General features: G+C 33.3%; 1 protein-coding gene across 9 annotated transcripts in view; it reads left to right on the top strand.

Moving 5' to 3' along the window:
- Positions 1–19,838, top strand: part of LOC125696589 (sodium channel protein type 1 subunit alpha) — a 170,025-nt gene that overhangs the window by 147,334 nt on the left and 2,853 nt on the right. For all 9 annotated transcript variants that reach the window (XM_048952398.1, XM_048952397.1, XM_048952403.1 and 6 more), the window contains 4 exons: positions 10,642–10,923; positions 16,969–17,022; positions 17,379–17,516; positions 19,242–19,346. In XM_048952398.1, the coding sequence (XP_048808355.1) occupies positions 10,642–10,923; positions 16,969–17,022; positions 17,379–17,516; positions 19,242–19,346 (579 nt within the window). The remainder of the gene's footprint in view (positions 1–10,641; positions 10,924–16,968; positions 17,023–17,378; positions 17,517–19,241; positions 19,347–19,838) is intronic.

Genomic DNA, 19,838 nt, shown 5'->3' with positions numbered 1-19,838 from the left:
TGAACATTCTGACATGTTTTTTTGCAGACAAGAAATGTTGGGAAATTGCTCTCAGCTTTATTTTTTTTTTATAACATTCTGGTCAGCTGCAGGAGGACTGGGAGACTAGCTCAGAAGTTATATAGGAAAAAAAAACAACTCTTCAGATGACATTGGAAACAAAACAATCATTATTGGAAATACAATGTTGAAAATTATTGCAAAATCTTTTATTCAATTTTTTTTTCTGTATCCTTACATGACTTAATATATTTCCTACTTAGAACATTTAGGATATTCATGTTCAAAGAAAAATTATTATTTGAAATCTGTTCCTTTGTTTCATACTGTAAAACTATGAATCTATGCCAGAGACCCAATCATATGGTAGGATTTCAGATACACAAGATGAATAATTCAAGAGCAACTTTACTGTGTAGGAATCACAGACAAGACTGAAAAAGCAGTAATGGTTACAGCTCCATCTTCCAATATTTATGATAATCAATTTATGAAGTACCTGTTAGTAGTCACTTAGCAAATATGACCAGCCAAATGCATAGTCTTCTCTTCACTATTAGTTATATACACTTCTGAAGATGTTTTTTTCAAAACGGTTGGCATGCGTGCACAGCACTTGTCTACTGACAGATATTAGCATTACTTTATGAATGACTCACGAACAGTAAAAAGATTCCAATAATAATTGACCAGCTCATTATAAGAATAAACCCATATCAACTTACAGCCTTCTCAGAAACTGAGTTCATTTCATAAAAACCCATTAAAAGAGATTTGCCAGCAGGAAGTAAAAATGATTTAGCCTTTCTTGCTTTTTTATATTACACAGACCTACACTGACCAACAAGCTGAGGTTTTTTATTCAGCATGTATTTATTATTTTCCCCCAAATTCAAAATGATGTAAAATTTGCCTTGAAAAGAAGAGATCAAATGTATTCAATGGAAGCCCCTGTGCATAGGCTGCTATGTATAATTTTGGAAAACAAATTGTTAAACAAGCTAAGCTACTTTAAATTGATATCTGATTATCATTCTGGTGAATATAAAAAATGCAGCATTTTAGAGATACTAAACAGTAATAGCTATTTTTTTAATCCAGAAATATCGAAACATACTTCACTCTTTAAGTCATGTTTTATTTTGCAGTTACAACTCACTTATGAAACAGCATAATTTCAAATTTGAGATAGATAATTTTCATTGACAAAGTGGAAATAAAATCTATGAATCATTGGTGATGAGACAGTTACAAATGGTTCATAGCCTGTGCTAGCTTTGAGCACATAAATGAATTTAGCCATATTAAAGGCATTTAAAATATCTACTAGTAATCTGCAGTCTAAGAAATTTTAATATTTCTATAGCCAGTCTCAAAACCAACTCCATCCAGATGCTGGAAGGCAAAGTAAAGAATTGCTTTAATTTAATTTAAATTTTTGTCATAGGGTTAATATTCTTATCTCAATTAATGACATACTAAGTAGAATTATCTGCAACCTGAGATTTGAATATACCCATTGCTTTTTGTTTAGCTTTTTAGTATTTGCAATATAATGCTTCTGCGCTAGTTCTGACTTGGTATGCTATTTGTCAATGTAAAATACTGAGTACACATTGCTTTGCTGAGTTAGAGAATTAAGTGACAATAAAGCATGCATTTGTGTCCAATTTCACAAAATAAAGCATGTCATGTCGTGCTTGATTTATTTATTAGAGAAATAGTAGAAGGCAGCAAAGAATCTGAAAACCAATTGCACTTTCAGTTTTGCATGCCTTATGCATATTTCTGGCTGACTGCTTTAAGCATTTACTATATTTCAAATTTCCAGTCCAATTTCATAACGTGTAAAACTAGAGTATTTGGTGTCTTAAATATCTTCTAAAATTCAATAGCTATACTTCAGACTCCCCTACCATGAAAGCGATAATGAGGCATTTCCAAGAATTCTCCAAACTTTATTAGTAGGAATGAAAGTTTCTTATACGATTGAGTTATAAAACATAGCATCAAGTGTCTGTCATTATAGATTCACAACTAAAAATGAGCTATATATTTCTATTTTGTATAGAATCTGTATAAAATCATTGAAATCTGAATTCAGTCTCCAATGCAGGACAAATTGGAGGAAACTTTTAAAATTTTCATAGAATGTCAATAATTGTGTTAATAATTGTACTGTCTTCCTCGGAGTTTAGAAATATTCTTCAGGACACATGTCAGTAAAACAAAAAAGTTACTGCATTTACTGTCACATCCTTAGCAAACCCTTGATCTTTGGTTACAACCCTTGCAAGCACCAACTGTGCCTTGTACCTTGCAAGCTGTCATGTCTGCAGGGTTTTCTACAGCTTCAGTGGAAAGAATAAATCAACACAAACAGCATTTCCTGTAAATTAACATCTTATCTTACAGATAATTATTATATATTTAATCTTGAGAAAGTTTACTGGCTACCTCCTACATATTTTACATGAGTATAGAGGGGTATTAATCTGAAGATTATGCAGTGTGAGAGATTTCTTCAGTGCTGCTGTTTTTGAAGATTGTGATCTTATTCACTACCTTTGAGTTTTAAGGAAAGTCGATTACAAGTGCAACATCTCCCAAAACACAGCTGAAAATTGTAGATAACTGAATGTAAGAAAACTTTATGTGTAGATACTCATAAATCATATGGGAAATATTGTAGAATCTGGGGATTTTCCTTGGACTACAATTCTGCATTTCGAAGAGAATTTTTAAAGGAGTTGCTTATATTATTGAAACCAAGGTGATTTTTGACTGTTTATTGTATCTCGAAGAAAATCCTTACTGTTAGGATCACAATTAATGAAATATAAAGGACAATGGTATTAAATTTATGCCATTACAAAAGCAAAAAACAATTTTCACCAGATCTAGTGAACTTCACCAGTACTGCTCTCACATCAGCTAATTATCCTGTTTTCATGTTTGTATGTATTTACAGTATTTACCAGCTCTTCTCAGACAGAGAAATGCAGCCAGGTGATTTGTTGCTTGGCAGATAACTACTGTGTTTCATCACACACTATGTTAAAGTGTATGATTTTTTCTGTGTTATGTCTTCAGAAGTATTTTGCTATATACTTGATCTGTTGTGAGAAACAGATGCAAAGCTGCTATGGGAACAAATGTATTTTATTAAATCGAACAATGTAGTTTGCCTTTAATAGACAGTTAAGTGAATAAAAAATGCTTCTGTTCTTACTTTAACCAATTTAAATTTTGTTAGGAAAGCTGTCCAGGACAAGATTAGGAGAGACCTCCTGAGATAATGTGCTCAAACCACCCTGCCACTGGTTTTGAAACTGCAGGGCACAAATCCACCATCCACAAGCATTAAATTTCTCCAGCACAAAGTGTTACACAAATAGTTTGTGCATTAAATATTTGCAGAAGCATTTTCCTTTCCTTGAAGATAAAAATCCATATAAGAGCCTTTCTTTGGGGTCAACTACATGCATATAGCATTAATGAAGGACAAGAAGTAACTGTTGTATTAGCTTGATAAGGGAGTGAGTTTATTCTCACCTTAGATCTTTTGTATCTTGCTATCTTTTCTCAATAAGACTAAGAATTGTCTTTCCTTGTCTCTCTCTGATCCCTTCCATTTGCGTGTCTTCTCTTTTACTCTCATTTAAATCTAAAGTTTTCCTTACAGTTGATGCTCTAAATGGCAGATTTCTTACAATCTTCTAACAATCTTCACCCTGTATCCTTAACACAGTCCTCATTCTATGCTGGCTTGAATAATTTGGGTGAATCTGCATTTTCCCATTCAGCATAGATCCTCTCTTCAATCATTATTTGGAGCATGTCAAGCAGATTACAGTTTTTCCCACAGAAATATTTAATTTTCATCCTTTATTGTCTCCAAAACCAATTCATAGTGTTCATCATGCATATGCAGCATCTTCCCAATTTTTTATTGTTTACTTACACTATGTATTTGTTGTTTACTTACACAGTGTATCCGTTCTAAGCTGCTCACCTTTGCATTCCCAATAATATTTTTATTTAGTTCTGTATTCTGCAGCTTGTCCAAAATGTGTACTGTGCTTCTGAGGAGGAACTAAGCTTTTGCCTACAAACTTTGCAGAGTGCGTGTGGGAAAGGAGAGCAGAAGTGCAGGTATTGATCATGACATTGCAGATACTAAGCAGTCCCTTCCTTCAAACAGGGACTGTAAATACTATAAGGGAGTGTATACTACACAACTTGTACAAGATGTTTACCTTACATGTATACTGTATCTTGAAAAGAAAACAGTGGCTATTGATAAAATAATACTCAGTGCTTTATTATTTTTATATTTTATGAAAACAGGTTGCCAGGAGTCCTGTTTTATAACGAAGAAAATAGTCCTTTGAATTTTCAAGCTGTGGGGAATTTTGATTCAGTAGAAACTCAGGTGAAATCCCTGGCTCGATTTTACAAATTGAGTGCCAGTCCTTTCAGCTTTGTATCTTATTCTTTGCTGTTTAGGATTAAAAAAAAAATTGATAGAAGGTTTAATGTTTAGATGATAGATTCAAGAGGGAAAAAAATGTTTTCTTGCATCTGCATGTGTATACCTACGTATAAATCTATTTATTTGGAGTAAAGCATCAGCAGAAATATTGATTTGATTTTGACACTTACCATTCACTGTTTTTTAAGTTCAGACCTACCTCCTTGTCAGTTAAAAATCTCTGCCTATAAGAAGGAATTAGGCCTATTTTGTTAGAGATTTTGTGTGCTTTAATGAGAGATAACAGAAGATGCTATTGTGATAAAAGATGAAGTCAAAGATCTAGTACCAAATGGAACCTTTCTCAGCAGAATTACTTAAGTAGTTCACAATTTTTATCTGAATTATTTAAATGTTTAAGCTCTCCTTCACCTTTGTTAACATTTCAACTAATTTGGATTTTACCAAATTTCATCACTGCACTGCTGGATGATCTGATAATTTATTAAAATTGTATTTGCTGAGGGTTTTTGTTTTGTTTCTGTGGATTTTTTGTTTGTTGATTAAGATTTTATCATCACTGATTACCCTGCAGGCTCATGTGTTTCCTCTTTTTACCCGATTAAGCAAAAAAGAAATTTGATGAAATTGCATGTCTCTAAGGCATCTGAAGGTACTTCTCATCTAGATATCAAGTGCTGTTTTGTACATCACACTGCATATCTGAAAAGTTCTAGATTATGTATACAATTTAAGCAGTGAAAAATCAGTAACTGCCATCACATAAACCTCAAGCAACCTGTGAACCCCAAACTGTAAAGATATAGCTAAGAAATACTCTGCAAGAAATTCCTAGTTCTTCATAGATAAAAGTATAGAATCAATGTCATGCCTGGAAACTAAGGAGCCATTCAAGTATATATTGTTGTAGGTACTTTAAAGAATTCCTGGCAACTTTCTGATCTATGCTACCTACCTTTCTATTTCTAATTACCTTTCAAAAGGGATTAAAAGTGCAACCTTTATTTTGGATGTGGTTTAGGAAAAAAAAAAACAACTCAGGTTGTTTGGGTTTGGTTTCTTTTGTATTTATGTTTTCCTCTTTGATCTGAAGGTCTTCCTATCACATGGACATAAAAGAGCAGAATGGATGCAAATCTCTTTTCAGTTTGGTTCTCATCATGAATTTTCTGATCAGATGCCATATTCGGAGCACCAATCTATTTTTGTAAGCACTAGTCTATGGAAAACACCATTATTTACATATGGAAAAGTTTCTGTTTCATATTTCTGACTTGTCTGATAGGAACATCTGCATATGTTCTGTGATAGGTAAAGTAGAAAATGCAGAACATGCATATGATAGAAGATTCCAAGACAGTGAAAAAGCAATCAGTTAGAAGTACATGAAGGAGAGTCAGCATTGATTTCAAGCTGCTGGATAGTCTATTGCAGACCCTTATGCTCCCGTAACTCAGATAAAAAAGCTGATGCACAGGGCGACTTTAAATTGTTGGTTCATGAATGCCAGGAGCAAGGAGTTAAAAATAAGACAAAGCCTTGTTCCAATAACTATCAGACTATCAAGAAGTGCTAATCTTTTTTATTCAGGTATGGACTTTCTTCATGGTCTCTCTCAGATCCCTATTTGATCCCCTGACTGGGAAAGTTACTGTGTTCCTTAGGTATTTTCCTCCCTTGCTTAAACTCCCTTATGATTCAAGAGAGAAAGCAACTGATAGCCTCCTCCTGGTCAAGTCACTGTGGTTCCAGCATCTTCTAACCTTCCTTGTTGGATGTTCTCAAAGTCCTTTACTGTAAGAACATTTTATACTCAGATCATATAAATCACCTGAGCTTCCATTCCTGCCTACCCACAGCACATCTGCCCATTCATTCCAGTCATCTTACCTCTGTGGTGGACCAAGCATCTAAACCAACGTCTGCTTGCTCACTTCTTCATCTTTCATTGCAAGTTCTCTCTCCACCAGATCTGTGTACATCTGTACTTTGGCCAGGAGAGGAGGAGATTCATTTTCTTCTTATATCATGCTTGTTTGGCACAAAGTAATGTTCATATCTTACTCTGAAATCCTGCTCAAATCTGGTTCAGCGTTTAATTTGAGTCAGGAATGAATGTCTTTTTTCCTTGGATGTTGCTTATACTACATACACTGTTGACAATACCTCCCTTCAGCCTTTGTACTGCTGACAGATGAATGGCTTTTCTGCCTCAAGACTGTAGCTGTGTGACTATACAGACAGTCACTTAAAAAGAAAGAAATTATTTAACCTTTAGATACATGCATGTAAGCCTATTCCTTGTTCTTCTTCCTTGGAGTTCCTGGAAGTTTCCTCAGGCTTTCCCAACTATCAAGGGACTGAGTATGGATGGAATATGTCTTACACTTCTTATGACCATATGTCAAGCATGCACAAAAGATTTGATTTTATCCATGAAGGTATTGGTGAAGTAAAATCTATTTAACTTTCTGTGCTTGTTTATGTAAATCTTATGTAAGACTGTATACACGTAACAATTAAATAATCACTGTAGCCCTTGATGGGCTTCTTCAGAGGAGATCAAGCACATCAAATCTTTGAGGAACTACATCTAAAAATACATGTTGGTAGCTCCCAAAATGGAGGTAAATAAAGTACTTCATCATTTTTAGTAGGAAGAATTTTCCAGACATAATCTTATAATTTTCTTCTTCATCCTAAAGAGTGTAACTTCCTCCTCCTTTGCACCATGGTCAAAGAGTTTAGAACTTCTTCACAAAAGCTACAATTTTTATGCATAAAATTGTTAAGTACTACTGAAAACTTTTCCTGGTTTGTTTACAGATTGCAGGAAACCCAGGTTGAATGTAGAAGTTCCTAGAAATCCTGTGGTTGCTCATGCCAGGATCTGTTGAAGCCATTTTGCTGTGAGAATATTTATGTCTATGAGACTCATGTGTTTGAGATATTGTGCCACAGCAAGGCTGTATCTAATAAAAATACTTATAATAATATAATAATACTATAAGTATAATAATACTTATATAAAGATACTCTTATAATTTACTCCCAGAGCAGGGATAAGCTGTTACTCTGCACAGTTCCCATTATATAAATATATATATATATAGTGTGTGTATAGATAGATAGATAGATAGATATATAAAATAAAGGACTAATAGAAAATAGACTCAAAAGAAAAGCATTTTTCAAGATTAAAAAAAATGACACTTAGAATCACATTGATCTGTTCCAGATTTGAAGAGTAAAAATAAGAGCTTTGGTAACCAACATTCTGGTAACCTACTAAGGAGTGTTTCCAACAAAGAGACTCACAATTTTTGACTTGCTAGATTTTTAACTAATTAAGAAATGTAATGATCTCTCTTCTGCATTTAGTTCACTTTTTATTGGTTCTCTTTTTTTCTGTCCATTTGCTGAAAATTACATGTGCAGGTGTTGTGTGTGTATTTATGGTTGCTATCTTGGATATATATTATGTAGGATAATAAAGACCATATCCCAATATACTTCAGTTAGTCCCAAAGAAAATAGAGGAAATAAACCAAAAACAAAACAAACCAACAAACAAACAAAAAAAATCCACAATGAAAAAGCGAAATTGCCTCCAACTGCATACACCAAAGAAATTGAAGGCTTCTTTCCAAGGTGAAATTCACAGTCAGCCCAGCATCTGACCAGCATGTAAAAATCCAGTTCTACATTATATATATTAAAGGACAAAGACTCAACACTGGTGGGGAAAAAAAAAATCAAAAATCCATCGAGCAACAACAAAAAACAAAACACAAACAACAACAACAACAACAACTTGTAAAAGTTTTAATTTTGTTTTCTTCTTTTCTTAAAAAACCTTCCAGGGGGACTGGATAGCTCAAGGGGTTGTTAATAGGATACAGAGCCTTTCATCTCTAGGTCACCAGTTCGCATCCAGGCCAGGTCAGTAGTGACCAGAAATTGTTACCATTTGATGGGTTTTCAGTGACCTATATGAAATACGTTGTTGGAACCATTGTGAGAACAGTTGCTGGAAGCTGTTCAGTTCTTATTTGAGAACAAGAGGCTGATCTTTTGGCAGTCACAGCAGCAAGACTGCATTACCTGTTCATCTAAAGATGTGAGACACTTCACTGTCCTTTTGTAGAAATCTTTCTACAACTATGATCAATTCATAATTGTTGTAACAATCATTGTAGCTGTTAATATTCTGCTGCCTGTTCTGGATCTGTGCTGTGGTCCAATGGATCTCAGGGTTGTTAAAAAGGTAACTGCTACAGGCACTCAATTCATGCAACACCATTCTTCGCTTTGAACACAGGTAACCTTCATTTAATTGACTTGCCAGAATAAATTCCCGTCTTTCTTTCTTGACATCTCTATTTTCAGGCTTTTTACTAAGATTAAGCAGTGAAATTCAATCAGCATAACACATCCAGCATATTTTTATAAGAAGGAAAAAAAAAAAAAGATACAAGCAGAACTTTAATACAGTGTTATAGGAAAGGCCAGACTTGGAATAAATTCCAAAATCATTGCATTACTAATTTTTACGTTTTTTTTTTAATTCTGTCAAGTAGCAACAGATTTGTTCTCCCTGCAGGCCAGTAAAACAAGAGTTCCCTCACTCCTTTGAAAATGGGTTCTTGTAATCTGGCTGTTACTGAGACCCTGTTAGTCTTCTTAAAAATGGATAGCTTATATCACATAGGTACTTTATATTTTCTGCAGTAGAAATCTCATGAAATGAGAATACTTCCTTCAAAGCTATCACTAACACAGAAGCTGCCAATGAAAGCTAAATTTTGAAAATATGATAGCAATAATTCTTTACAAAGTTCCAATTTCCACTATCTATTAATGGAGGAAGCCTGTAAAAATGGCCATAAATTTTGGGAAGAGGAAGGTATTGAGTGATAAGTAACTCAGCCACAATACTTCACTTCCAAATGCCTTCAAGAGGCTTTGCAATACAGGTAGTAAAATGGAGCAACTCTGAACTTGCTCAAAATGATCTTGGTAGCAGGAAAGCCTCCTCCATGTTGCGGAGAGCAGGGCACAAAGATAGACCAAGACACCTTAACAAATCCCAAGTATTCACAAGTATTCACATCAATCCTTTTCTCTCTTGTGCCAGGGACTGGATTACTGAGAATCAGATCCCAACCGTACATTTTACCTTACCTTTTCACAAGGTCCAAAAAATTTTACAGAGTAAAATATAAAATTTAAGATAACATACATTTAGTAAATGAGATCTGGTATTGGATACTTAAGGTGAATAGTTTGCTTAGCTGTTCAGCCAAACAAATATTGCAGTAGTTTTTCTAGCTCTGACAGACACGTGTGATTGTTTACTGTATGTATCAGAAAAAGATGTTTTTTTCTATATAAATAATTTGATATCTTGCCTACAAGAGCCTAAGCAGGCAACTGGCCTAAAGCAATTTAAAATACCAAATCAAAACCTTAAATATGTCCTTGGTGTATATTTAGATAAATGAAGGGTGTTACCGACAAACTCAATACATGAAACAATAAGACTGGAGCTTGAAATAAATTCTGTTGATTCAATTAGACACATATTGCAAAACTGTCTTGCTTTTTTATACAAAGAAATTAATCTTTGTTATATTCTTGCATGGAATAATAAGGCAATAAAGATATGTATATAATTCCTGCATAATCCTTTTAAAGTAGAGCTTAGTTTCTAGATTCATGGCATTTATTTTTTCAGCTTAAATTTCAAAGTTATGTTGATAATGTTTAGGGTTTCCTTTTTTGTTTAGATGTTTTTTAAGCTACATTTTGATGCTCTTTTAAAAAATTTTCTTATTTACATTTAACATTTACTTTTATATAGAACATATCAGTGTTGGACTTCACCTTATTACAACCAAGTCTTCTATTTTGTTTTTTCTTATAACTATTTTAATTTTCTCATTTATTTTCCTTTCATTACATGTACTAATGTTAAGTATTTAAAAGTCCAGTGCAATGTTACAATTATTAACGTACTACATTAACACTTATGGTATTTGTTTTTGAACAAGCATTTATTAAGCATTGGTAAAACAGTATACAAAACTTTATTGCTGTAAATGTTCTTACACTCTTTTCTTTTTCCCCCTGTATTTGTGTACTAGGTGGTTGTGAATGCCCTTTTAGGAGCAATTCCATCCATCATGAACGTTCTTCTCGTTTGTCTTATATTCTGGCTAATTTTCAGCATCATGGGAGTAAATCTGTTTGCTGGGAAGTTCTACTACTGTGTTAACACCACAACTGATGAAAGGTTTGAAGTCGACCAAATCAACAATTTTAGTCAGTGCGAGGAACTCATAAAAAACAATCAAAGTGCCCGATGGAAAAACGTGAAAGTAAACTTTGATAATGTAGGATTTGGGTATCTCTCTTTGCTTCAAGTAGTAAGTGATCACTCTTTGTTATATCACTCTTATTGTTTTTATGTAATAGTGAAAAGCAATTCTAACTACAAAAGCAGAATACACGCTTTTGTTTACAACTTAGTAATTTATTAATACCACTGCTCTGATAATTTATTAGTCTTTCATACTGATCAGCAAAGTCTACTTAGAAGAATGAAGAACTTTTAGGACATCAGAGAGAACAAGTTCCCTTTCTATCTCTGAATGTTTCTAGAAGTACTAGGGCTGGTATATAGTTATCTGATTATTTTCAGTGCTGAAAAGAAATCTGCATTAGTGTAATTAAGTCACAGAAAAGAATTCCAGGTAGAAAACGCCATCTCAGTGATGTAACCACTGCAGTTACAAGATCTAAGAAACAATTTCTATCTAGAAGAGAAATAGAAGAAAAGTAACAGTAGGTGTTATAGTCTGTGAAATATTTTCCCTGCTATTCCTGTCCACACAGGACAATGTATGCAGAAAGGCTTATGTCTTCACTATCAAAAATTATGTTCTCAAAACATGAGCTATCCCTGTGTGCACTGGAATACCTTACAACCTGACCCAGCCAAGAAATTGCAGGACTTTCACCTGAATTGTGCACAGTGAGCAATCTCTCTCTTTGAGGTCTAATTCTGAGAATTAATTTTCATTTTTAGTGTTTTAAAATAAGTTTCTAACTTTCGTATTGTCATAAGAAATCTTATTAATGCAGATTGTTAATTTACATGATGCAGTGGCATTGACATGGGCCTGCCCAGGTTCTAAGACAAGAAATCTGAGCACTGGTAACTGCCTCTCTGATTGAACAGAGCATCTCGTTCCATGACTCTGATAACACTGATGATTTGAAATTCATTAAGATTATTTACTGTCATATCAGGAATAGCAGAGAGGGACTAACAGAATTTGAGAAATATACAAAGGAATACAGTTTGACTTTGATAACAAAATTGGATTACAGTGGAAAGACTGTGAATATTGTTTTCTGTGTCTGATTTTTGAAATCCATTGCTAGAATCTCCACTGTGGAGGGAGGATCAGTATGCTTTATTAAACATTTTTTAAAATTAAAATTATTCAGCTGGAAAGGATGTCAGCAAAATTCCTTTCAAGTGGTTTGCAGCTCTTCTTTCAGTAGTAGCTTAGCTTATTCTGGGACAGGTATAAGATAAGGTACTTTTTTTCCTGGTTTTATGGCCCTAGTCTGCACCTTCCCTCTACTTTGCAATGTCATATATATTCCAGTCTCGGCTATGTATAGCTTATTTCATTTCCACTGAATAGCAGAGAATATTTTATTCCTCAGAAAAATTTATTTCTTACATGAAAATTTATATTCTTGGATTATTGCATTGCTCTGGGAGGCAGGTTGGGTGAAATTTCCAAATGTACCCATGCTTCCAAAGGAAAAAATAATCATTAAGAGGGTCCTGGCTTTTGTGAGAGGACAAGACAGTTGTTTTAAAAATATCTGCAACACAGAAATTCTGCATAGATATGAAATACTTGCCGCGTTGATGCTGTTTTTGTGTGAGTAGAATTCCAGATATATCACCATATATTTTCACTTTTTTTGTACTACTAAGATGCATATAGATGTGTGGAAGGAGTTTTGTTCAACGTTCGGAAAAAAAAAAAAAAAAAGTGATAAAAAAAGACACTTTTGTCATTCCATTAAACAAATACTTGAAACTGCATCTTTTAGGGTTTGATAAGTAAGCCACTCATAGTGATTCTGTATGTATGGAATGATGCACGCCCTAGACAAGAGCAAAGAAAGCAAATATCAGCTTGATTTTCAGCTAATGCTTTAAATGTGAAAAATCTATGGGTTTTTTTCTACTCTTAAGAGCAGAATGAAGGCCATAACTCATAAATGTTTCTCAAGAAGATGTTCACAAGTTTTCACTTCAATATTTAAAGTACTTTGGATGAGGAACTGGTAAAGGATTCTAAGGCTGTTGTGTTTAGAAGAAACATGAGAAGTAGATGGGTATGTCTTGATTTACATACCCTCCTTAATCAGCTTGTATTAATAGTAAAAATGAGTAAACCCTAAGAATTACTTAAAAGTATCTGTGAATATGTCAGAAACAAAGATAAAGCAATTGAAACTTGGATAATTGGCCAAAAATAATGTTAAAAAGCCTGAAAAAAATCTGATAAAATCATAGTTGCTACTGGAAAAGCTTTCTGTGCACCCAGTGTGAACATTAATGGCTTTTTTTTTATTTAACAAGATTAATTCAATAGTCTACTGAAGTCATTTATATCTCCCCTCTAGCAGTCTCAAGTACAGACTTGTTTAGGTTGTGGTGGACCAAAGAAAACTACCTCATTGAGGTCAATATCATTGTTCTAATGACAAGATCAGTGATAAGCGTCAATAGATGAATTACAGATGAAAGATTGTATTGCAACAGAAGGTTAGAAGCAACAGAAAGCTCTTACAATCCAGCTTTTTTTCCATTATTCATCCTGTTCTCTGACTCAGACCTTGTAAGCCAGTCAAAGAAGAACAATGTAAATTAGCTCAGCTTTTCTGTGTTACAGGTAATACAATAGAAGCCTTTATTCTCTTCATCAGTAATGTATTCTGTCTTGAGTGAATGCTATTGGAAATATTGTTTTAATGCAAATTATACATATATATATATATATATATCCAAACAAGAACAAACCCAAACTCCAAGCCCCAGTGCCGAAAAACTTCAGATTTTTTTTCTTTTTTGATATAAATTTGTTTGAGTATTTTTCTGACCCTTAAGAAAATCATCAGAGCAAAAGCTGAAGAAATTCCTTTCACAACTTTCACACATCAGTAAGTGAAGAGGAACAGGCTGATGTATACAAAGAGATGTGGCATCTATCCGTCATGAAAATTTTATGGTATTATTTCTTTTTAACTTAAACCAGTTAAGTTAATCCAAACAGTGTTTGGATTATTTGGTAAGTAGATCTTCTGAAGACCTGCTTTTATCCAGGATAAAATGTGGCAAATTAGTCTCAAAACACAGTATCACATTATTCTGTTATTTCTGGTAAAGACATGTAGTATGCAGTGTTGCCACTCTGGCTTTACTTCCAAATTCATTGGAAATTATCCATCATGAGAATAATTTTATGTACTTCTAACTATAGTAGTTTGGGAGAATTTTGTTTTGTTGTTTTCTAGCCACTTTTCAATCTATGTTTGAATTTGTCTTTCAAATTTCCTTGGGGAAAAACAAGTGTAATCTTTGAACTCAATGAATTCTGATTGTCACTGAGGATATATACAATATATTTGTATAAATACTAAAAGAAAACTCAGATTTTGATCTCTTTGTCATATTTGTGTGTTTTCTAGGTCAGCATGCACAAATGCACAAATAATACTTTATTTCTGTTAAGCAAGATCTGTTGTGGAAAATTTGAGCCTAGCAAAACCAGGCCTAAGCTTATACTGAATGCATTAGGAATAACACTCAGTAAATTTGCTGCTTTGATACTGAATCTCTGGTTCAATTACTTGCTATTGCTCAGGCTACGTATTTAGAAAGTAGAAATTCTCCCTGAAATGAGGCTTCTGCTTTGGGAATTACACAATCTTTTTTTTTTTCCCCACAGTTAAATAGTTAAATTCACAACTGTTTTTGTATAATGATGATGACAGTGATTGTTTCCTAATGATTTGCAGGATGGATCTAGAAGAAGAACAAATACTGTGATGAGGCAGTGTATTTTATTATTGAAATTTCATTAAGTTTGGGGATTTCTGTTCCTTCACTTCTTCAAGACTGATAAAATCTTATTGTTTTGTGAAACTGGATTGTGACAAGTACAGATTTTACTTCAGACATTTTGAAATACATGAAAGCAATGTTATCTTTATATGTTTCCATCCTCACACTCTTTTCGTGTTGACTAATAATAATAATAATATAAAAGTTGTGATAGTTCTTACTATCTTCTTACTAGCTCTACTTGAAATATGCTCTCTTAGTGATGACGATGAAACATAACAGTTCAATATTAGGCTTTTTTTTTCCTTTCACTCTAGTTTAGTCTAGGATATACTTACAAATTTACAAAAAAAAATTGTGGTTTGTCTGAAAGATGATACGCAATGACCATCATATGTATGAACCAGAGACAATGGCGTGCACCTCACCAAAGAGCCGCTCTTTCATTTGTATCATCCTTCAGATTTAAAAATATTACATCTTATTACTTATTACTTGCATTTAGTGTTTGACGTCTGACTACAACCACAGTCATGACTTTCAAAAAAATACAAATAATATAACCAGACAGAAACAAAAGTAAACTCCTTAAGGCATATATGAGGTAAGCATCCTGCCCTATTTAGACCTGCCAAGATAATGAAATAATGAGTCCAGTTTTGGCTACCATTTCAAGAGATAAACTGATGAAAGAGAGCACAAAATAATGAGAATGATTTGAGTTTTGGACAAGGTCTGCGTGGAATGATTGAAGGAAGAGTGAAGATGTGAAGATTATTTAGCCTAAAGAAAAGGCAGCAGAAACCAGTTTGCGAAGAAATATTACAAAAGAATGATTGGTACTGTGTTCTCCACAGCTATAACAGCTATGACAAGCGATAGCTTTAAATGGCAACAGTAGGATTTAAATGTTGGAAACAATAAATACAAGTGCTCGTATAAATATTTTTGATAAGGCTGTGGAGTTTCCATCCTTGAAAGTCTTTGAGAGCAATTTAAACCTGTATCAGGAATTAAATAAATAAAATCAATCCCTTGCAGTTCAAGTATTCCACAAGGACTTTAAATTCATCTTCAATTCAACTTGTTTCAAATTTTTTTGTGATGTTTTGGTCCTCTAACACTGTACTTTGATTTCACAATTGCACTCTAAGTTGCCTGAATCACTTCTTTTTCTTTTCTTTTTTTTTTTTTTTTTTTTTTGCGTTGGCTCCAAATGTGGAAGTCATTTCAAAATGGATTTGCTCCTTTTTAGTATTCCACTGTTTCAAAGTATAAGGCAACTCTTTTCAAAATAAAATGATTCCTTTTCATTTAAAATCCATTGCAGGATGATACCAGCTGCTTTGTATGATGCATAAGCAAAGCTTTTTTGATACCTCTGATAGGAATTAGACTTCAAGATGTTGGAGATACAGCAATAACCATAGATAAAGAATGTTCCCATCCTGACTTGTTTCTATGACTAATCTCTATAACAAGGAATATGAATGAACCTAAGATCTACAGCCTTGTTCAGTAAAACTGTAATGAGGATTAAATGACCAAGAACACTCTCAGTTGTTGGTTTTATTCTGTCTGTGACTGAATGATTGCTATTTGGAAATGCTGCCTAGTCCATGACTGTTTCAAAAGAGTAACTAATTGCTACAACAGAGAAAATGAGTTTGTCTTTCTAACATGTAGATGAGGCAATCTGCACCTCATTGTCAAACAGAATTTTACACATATGGATTAGAGTCAATAGCTGTAAAAGTTCACTAATTTAATATCTGAAGCACATAAAGTAAATTCTGTTTTTACAAGATCATCCTAAAACATAGTTCAGGGTTATAGCCTCTGTAAAACATGATGCATTTAGAATGAATATAGAATCACTAAATCAGGTAAAATCTTTTAGACTAGATACAAATCAAAATTCTCCTTGATACTACAGTGTTTATCTTTTCTGACCTATCAAATCTTCAGTTCCCTTGATGTCATCCCTTGTGATGACATAGTAGTCACTGGTGGCAACTGAGTTACAAAGTCACTGATATGGCTTTGATAAGCATTTAACCTACTAAAATGACACTGCATTCTTGTGATAAATAATTAGAAATAAGTTCATTACATATTCTGCTTAATATGCTTATATGGAGACAAACGGGGTACTCAACAGTGCATCTTACAAGCAGCTCTAAAGAAAGCCAAAATTGTGGATAAATCTTATGTATGTTATAGTAATAATGCCTGGTGCCGTATTCAGTTGCTGGAAATGGTTATATGAATTGTCTTAAAGTTATATTCTTAAATAGGTGTGTACTGTTTACAGGCTACATTTAAAGGCTGGATGGATATTATGTATGCAGCTATTGACTCAAGAGACGTAAGTACTGAAAATATTAGTACATTAGTATAGTAGTATTATACATTAGTATAAGTACATTTTATCCTTGATGCATTTCTGTCAACAAATGCATCTTTATATATCTTCCAAAAGTGAATAATATGCATACAGGAGGATGAAACAGAATCAAATGAGCTAATATGACATTCTGCTGTGGCAAATTGTTGTATCAAATATGAACGCAAATATGATGCTGACAGTAATAGATGGAATGGACAAAAATATATTGATGTGAGTGACAAGGAAATAAAAGATATTTTGTCCAAGACTGCTGCTTATTCAGTTGAAATTTTCATATGAAATCTTAAGAATGATATTTCATATTTTTTCCTCAGGTGTTACAGCAACCCAAGTATGAAGACAACTTGTACATGTATTTATATTTTGTCATCTTTATCATTTTTGGGTCTTTTTTCACCCTGAATCTGTTCATTGGTGTCATCATTGATAACTTCAATCAGCAGAAAAAGAAGATAAGTATCTTTTCATTCCTCTTCTAAAGATACTGCAAAATAGTGCCTTCCTATAAGTCCATGATATATGGAATGTATCAAAACTGAAAAGCTGAAGAATACCGTAATATAAAATCTTACCCAGATGTTGCATTCGTTAACTTCATAAGATTTTACACTGTAGTGCACAGTACACACCTTTCTCCTTTCTGTTTTCAATGTTCAGTTTAATCTTCCTCAAATCATCTGCTTTTTCATGCATAAACTAATAAAATATTGTTGCAGAATCAATTCCCTTACACACACCTGTACATTAAAGCACTCTTCATTTTCTTTTTAGTTATTTGTAGTGATTTTATCAGCACAAAAAGTTACTTGATTATGATAAATAAAGCATTACACCGTTGGTCTCCTACAAATGCTGTTTTAATGATCATAGTATTCAATGACTCTCCCAAATTCTATTCTGTAGCACTGAATTGAATAGTGATTTGTAGCCATTGTAGGTTACAAAGATGACTGCTTTTACTTTCATCGTGCAGCTGTGAATCTCACTGACATGGATGGTCTGAGTATCAGCTGCTTATCTTTAAAACCAATTTATCAAATAAATGCTTATATTGCAGACACTGAGATTTGATAACTAAGAGATCTTCCTCCATTCAGTCTTTATGATTTTCAGGAAATTCCTGTCCATATCAAAATATTCTGTCTTCCAGGTTTATTCCAGGTTTCATTTAAAATTAATATATAGCTAGTATTCATAATATTTTTTATATTTACCTCTCTTAAGGTGTTAACTCTGTGAACATATTAAGGTTAGTTTTATGTCAAACAACAGGACCTAGACAACATTTTCTGTGAGTTCCATAAATTATAGGTGCTTAAGTTATCGCTTGTACCTTTCATATTACTAATCTGCAGTATTTCCACATGATGAGGAGAAACTCAGCCAATACAAGATCTATAGAATCAGTTAGGATTCAAGTTGACTATACACTTACTATTTATCAAATGAATTCAAAGGCTATCTTTTTTTTCTGCAGAAGAAAGAATGATCTTTTGGATCATTTGCATATCAGCTCTACCATATACGTAACTACAATAAGTGCAATAACGTGAACTTTATCTTTACACTGATTTAACAAGATGGACAGTCCTAGAACACTAATGAACATCATCTGTCTTTGAAAATATTTGTGCCATTTCAATGAATTTTCTGGGAAAAGAAACAATCTTGCATGCACAATGTTTACTAGCACAAATTCTCCTTACCATTTTTCATCAATAATAATAATAATAATAACAATAATAATAATAATAATTCTCAGAAACTTTTGTCTGATTGCTGCTTCACCAAGTGTTGCTTGGTATGGAAGTTAGTTTTCTCAAGCTATTGAAGCTGGCCATTCCATTCTCTTTTAACTTTCTGTTGACTAACATAAAAATGCCAGTAATCTGTGCTGATTCTAGAAGATATCCATGCTGCCTAACAACCTCTGAATTCTCTGACGATGTTACAATTTCACATGGAACAAAGTTAGCAGAGAATAGTGTAAGGTAACAAACATCAGTTTTCTCACTGAATCTACTGTCATTTCTCCTGGAGTATTTGGTGCATTTTAACAAGACAATCACAGTGACACATATATTATAAATAAATATGTTAATCACATTTCACTTTAAAAGCTTTTTCAACACTGCATATAAATCTGATTGTAACCAGCTTTGATTTCATGTTTTTACTTTGGAGGTCAAGACATATTTATGACAGAAGAGCAGAAGAAATACTACAATGCAATGAAGAAGTTGGGATCCAAAAAACCACAAAAGCCAATACCAAGACCAGGGGTAAAATTATTTCTATACATCAGGCTAATAGCTTTTTAAGTAGAGCTCATTTTTTATCAGTATGAAGAGAGACTAATTTATTATCAGTTAATTATCATTAACTGATTTATGAGTCAGCAAAAATGGAAAATGCGTATGCTGCTCAGCAAACTATAAGCAACATATCTTCTTTCAATAACTGTGTTTGAAGTTACCTGCCATTCTCTTGAAGTTACTTGCCATTCTCTCCTTTATCATTTATCAGTCATAATACATTATAAAATCCTTATACTTAGAAACTATTTGGTGATTTTTTTTTCCATTTCCTGGATTTGCTGTGCTATGTTTCCTGAAAATTTCAAAAAATTTTCAGAATAAAAAGCAATGATTAGCTGTTTGGTCAAAACTTCATGATTTCCCATTCAATTACTTGAGATCATTTTAAAAGGAATACAAATATAGTGAAGTCAAACACTCCAAAGTTGTAATACAGAAGATAAACTGATTACATGA

Source organism: Lagopus muta, chromosome 8 (assembly GCF_023343835.1).
Source record: "Lagopus muta isolate bLagMut1 chromosome 8, bLagMut1 primary, whole genome shotgun sequence".
Lineage (NCBI taxonomy): Eukaryota > Metazoa > Chordata > Aves > Galliformes > Phasianidae > Lagopus > Lagopus muta.
Note: the sequence above shows the minus strand (reverse complement) of the source record. Positions and strands in the feature narration are given on the sequence as shown.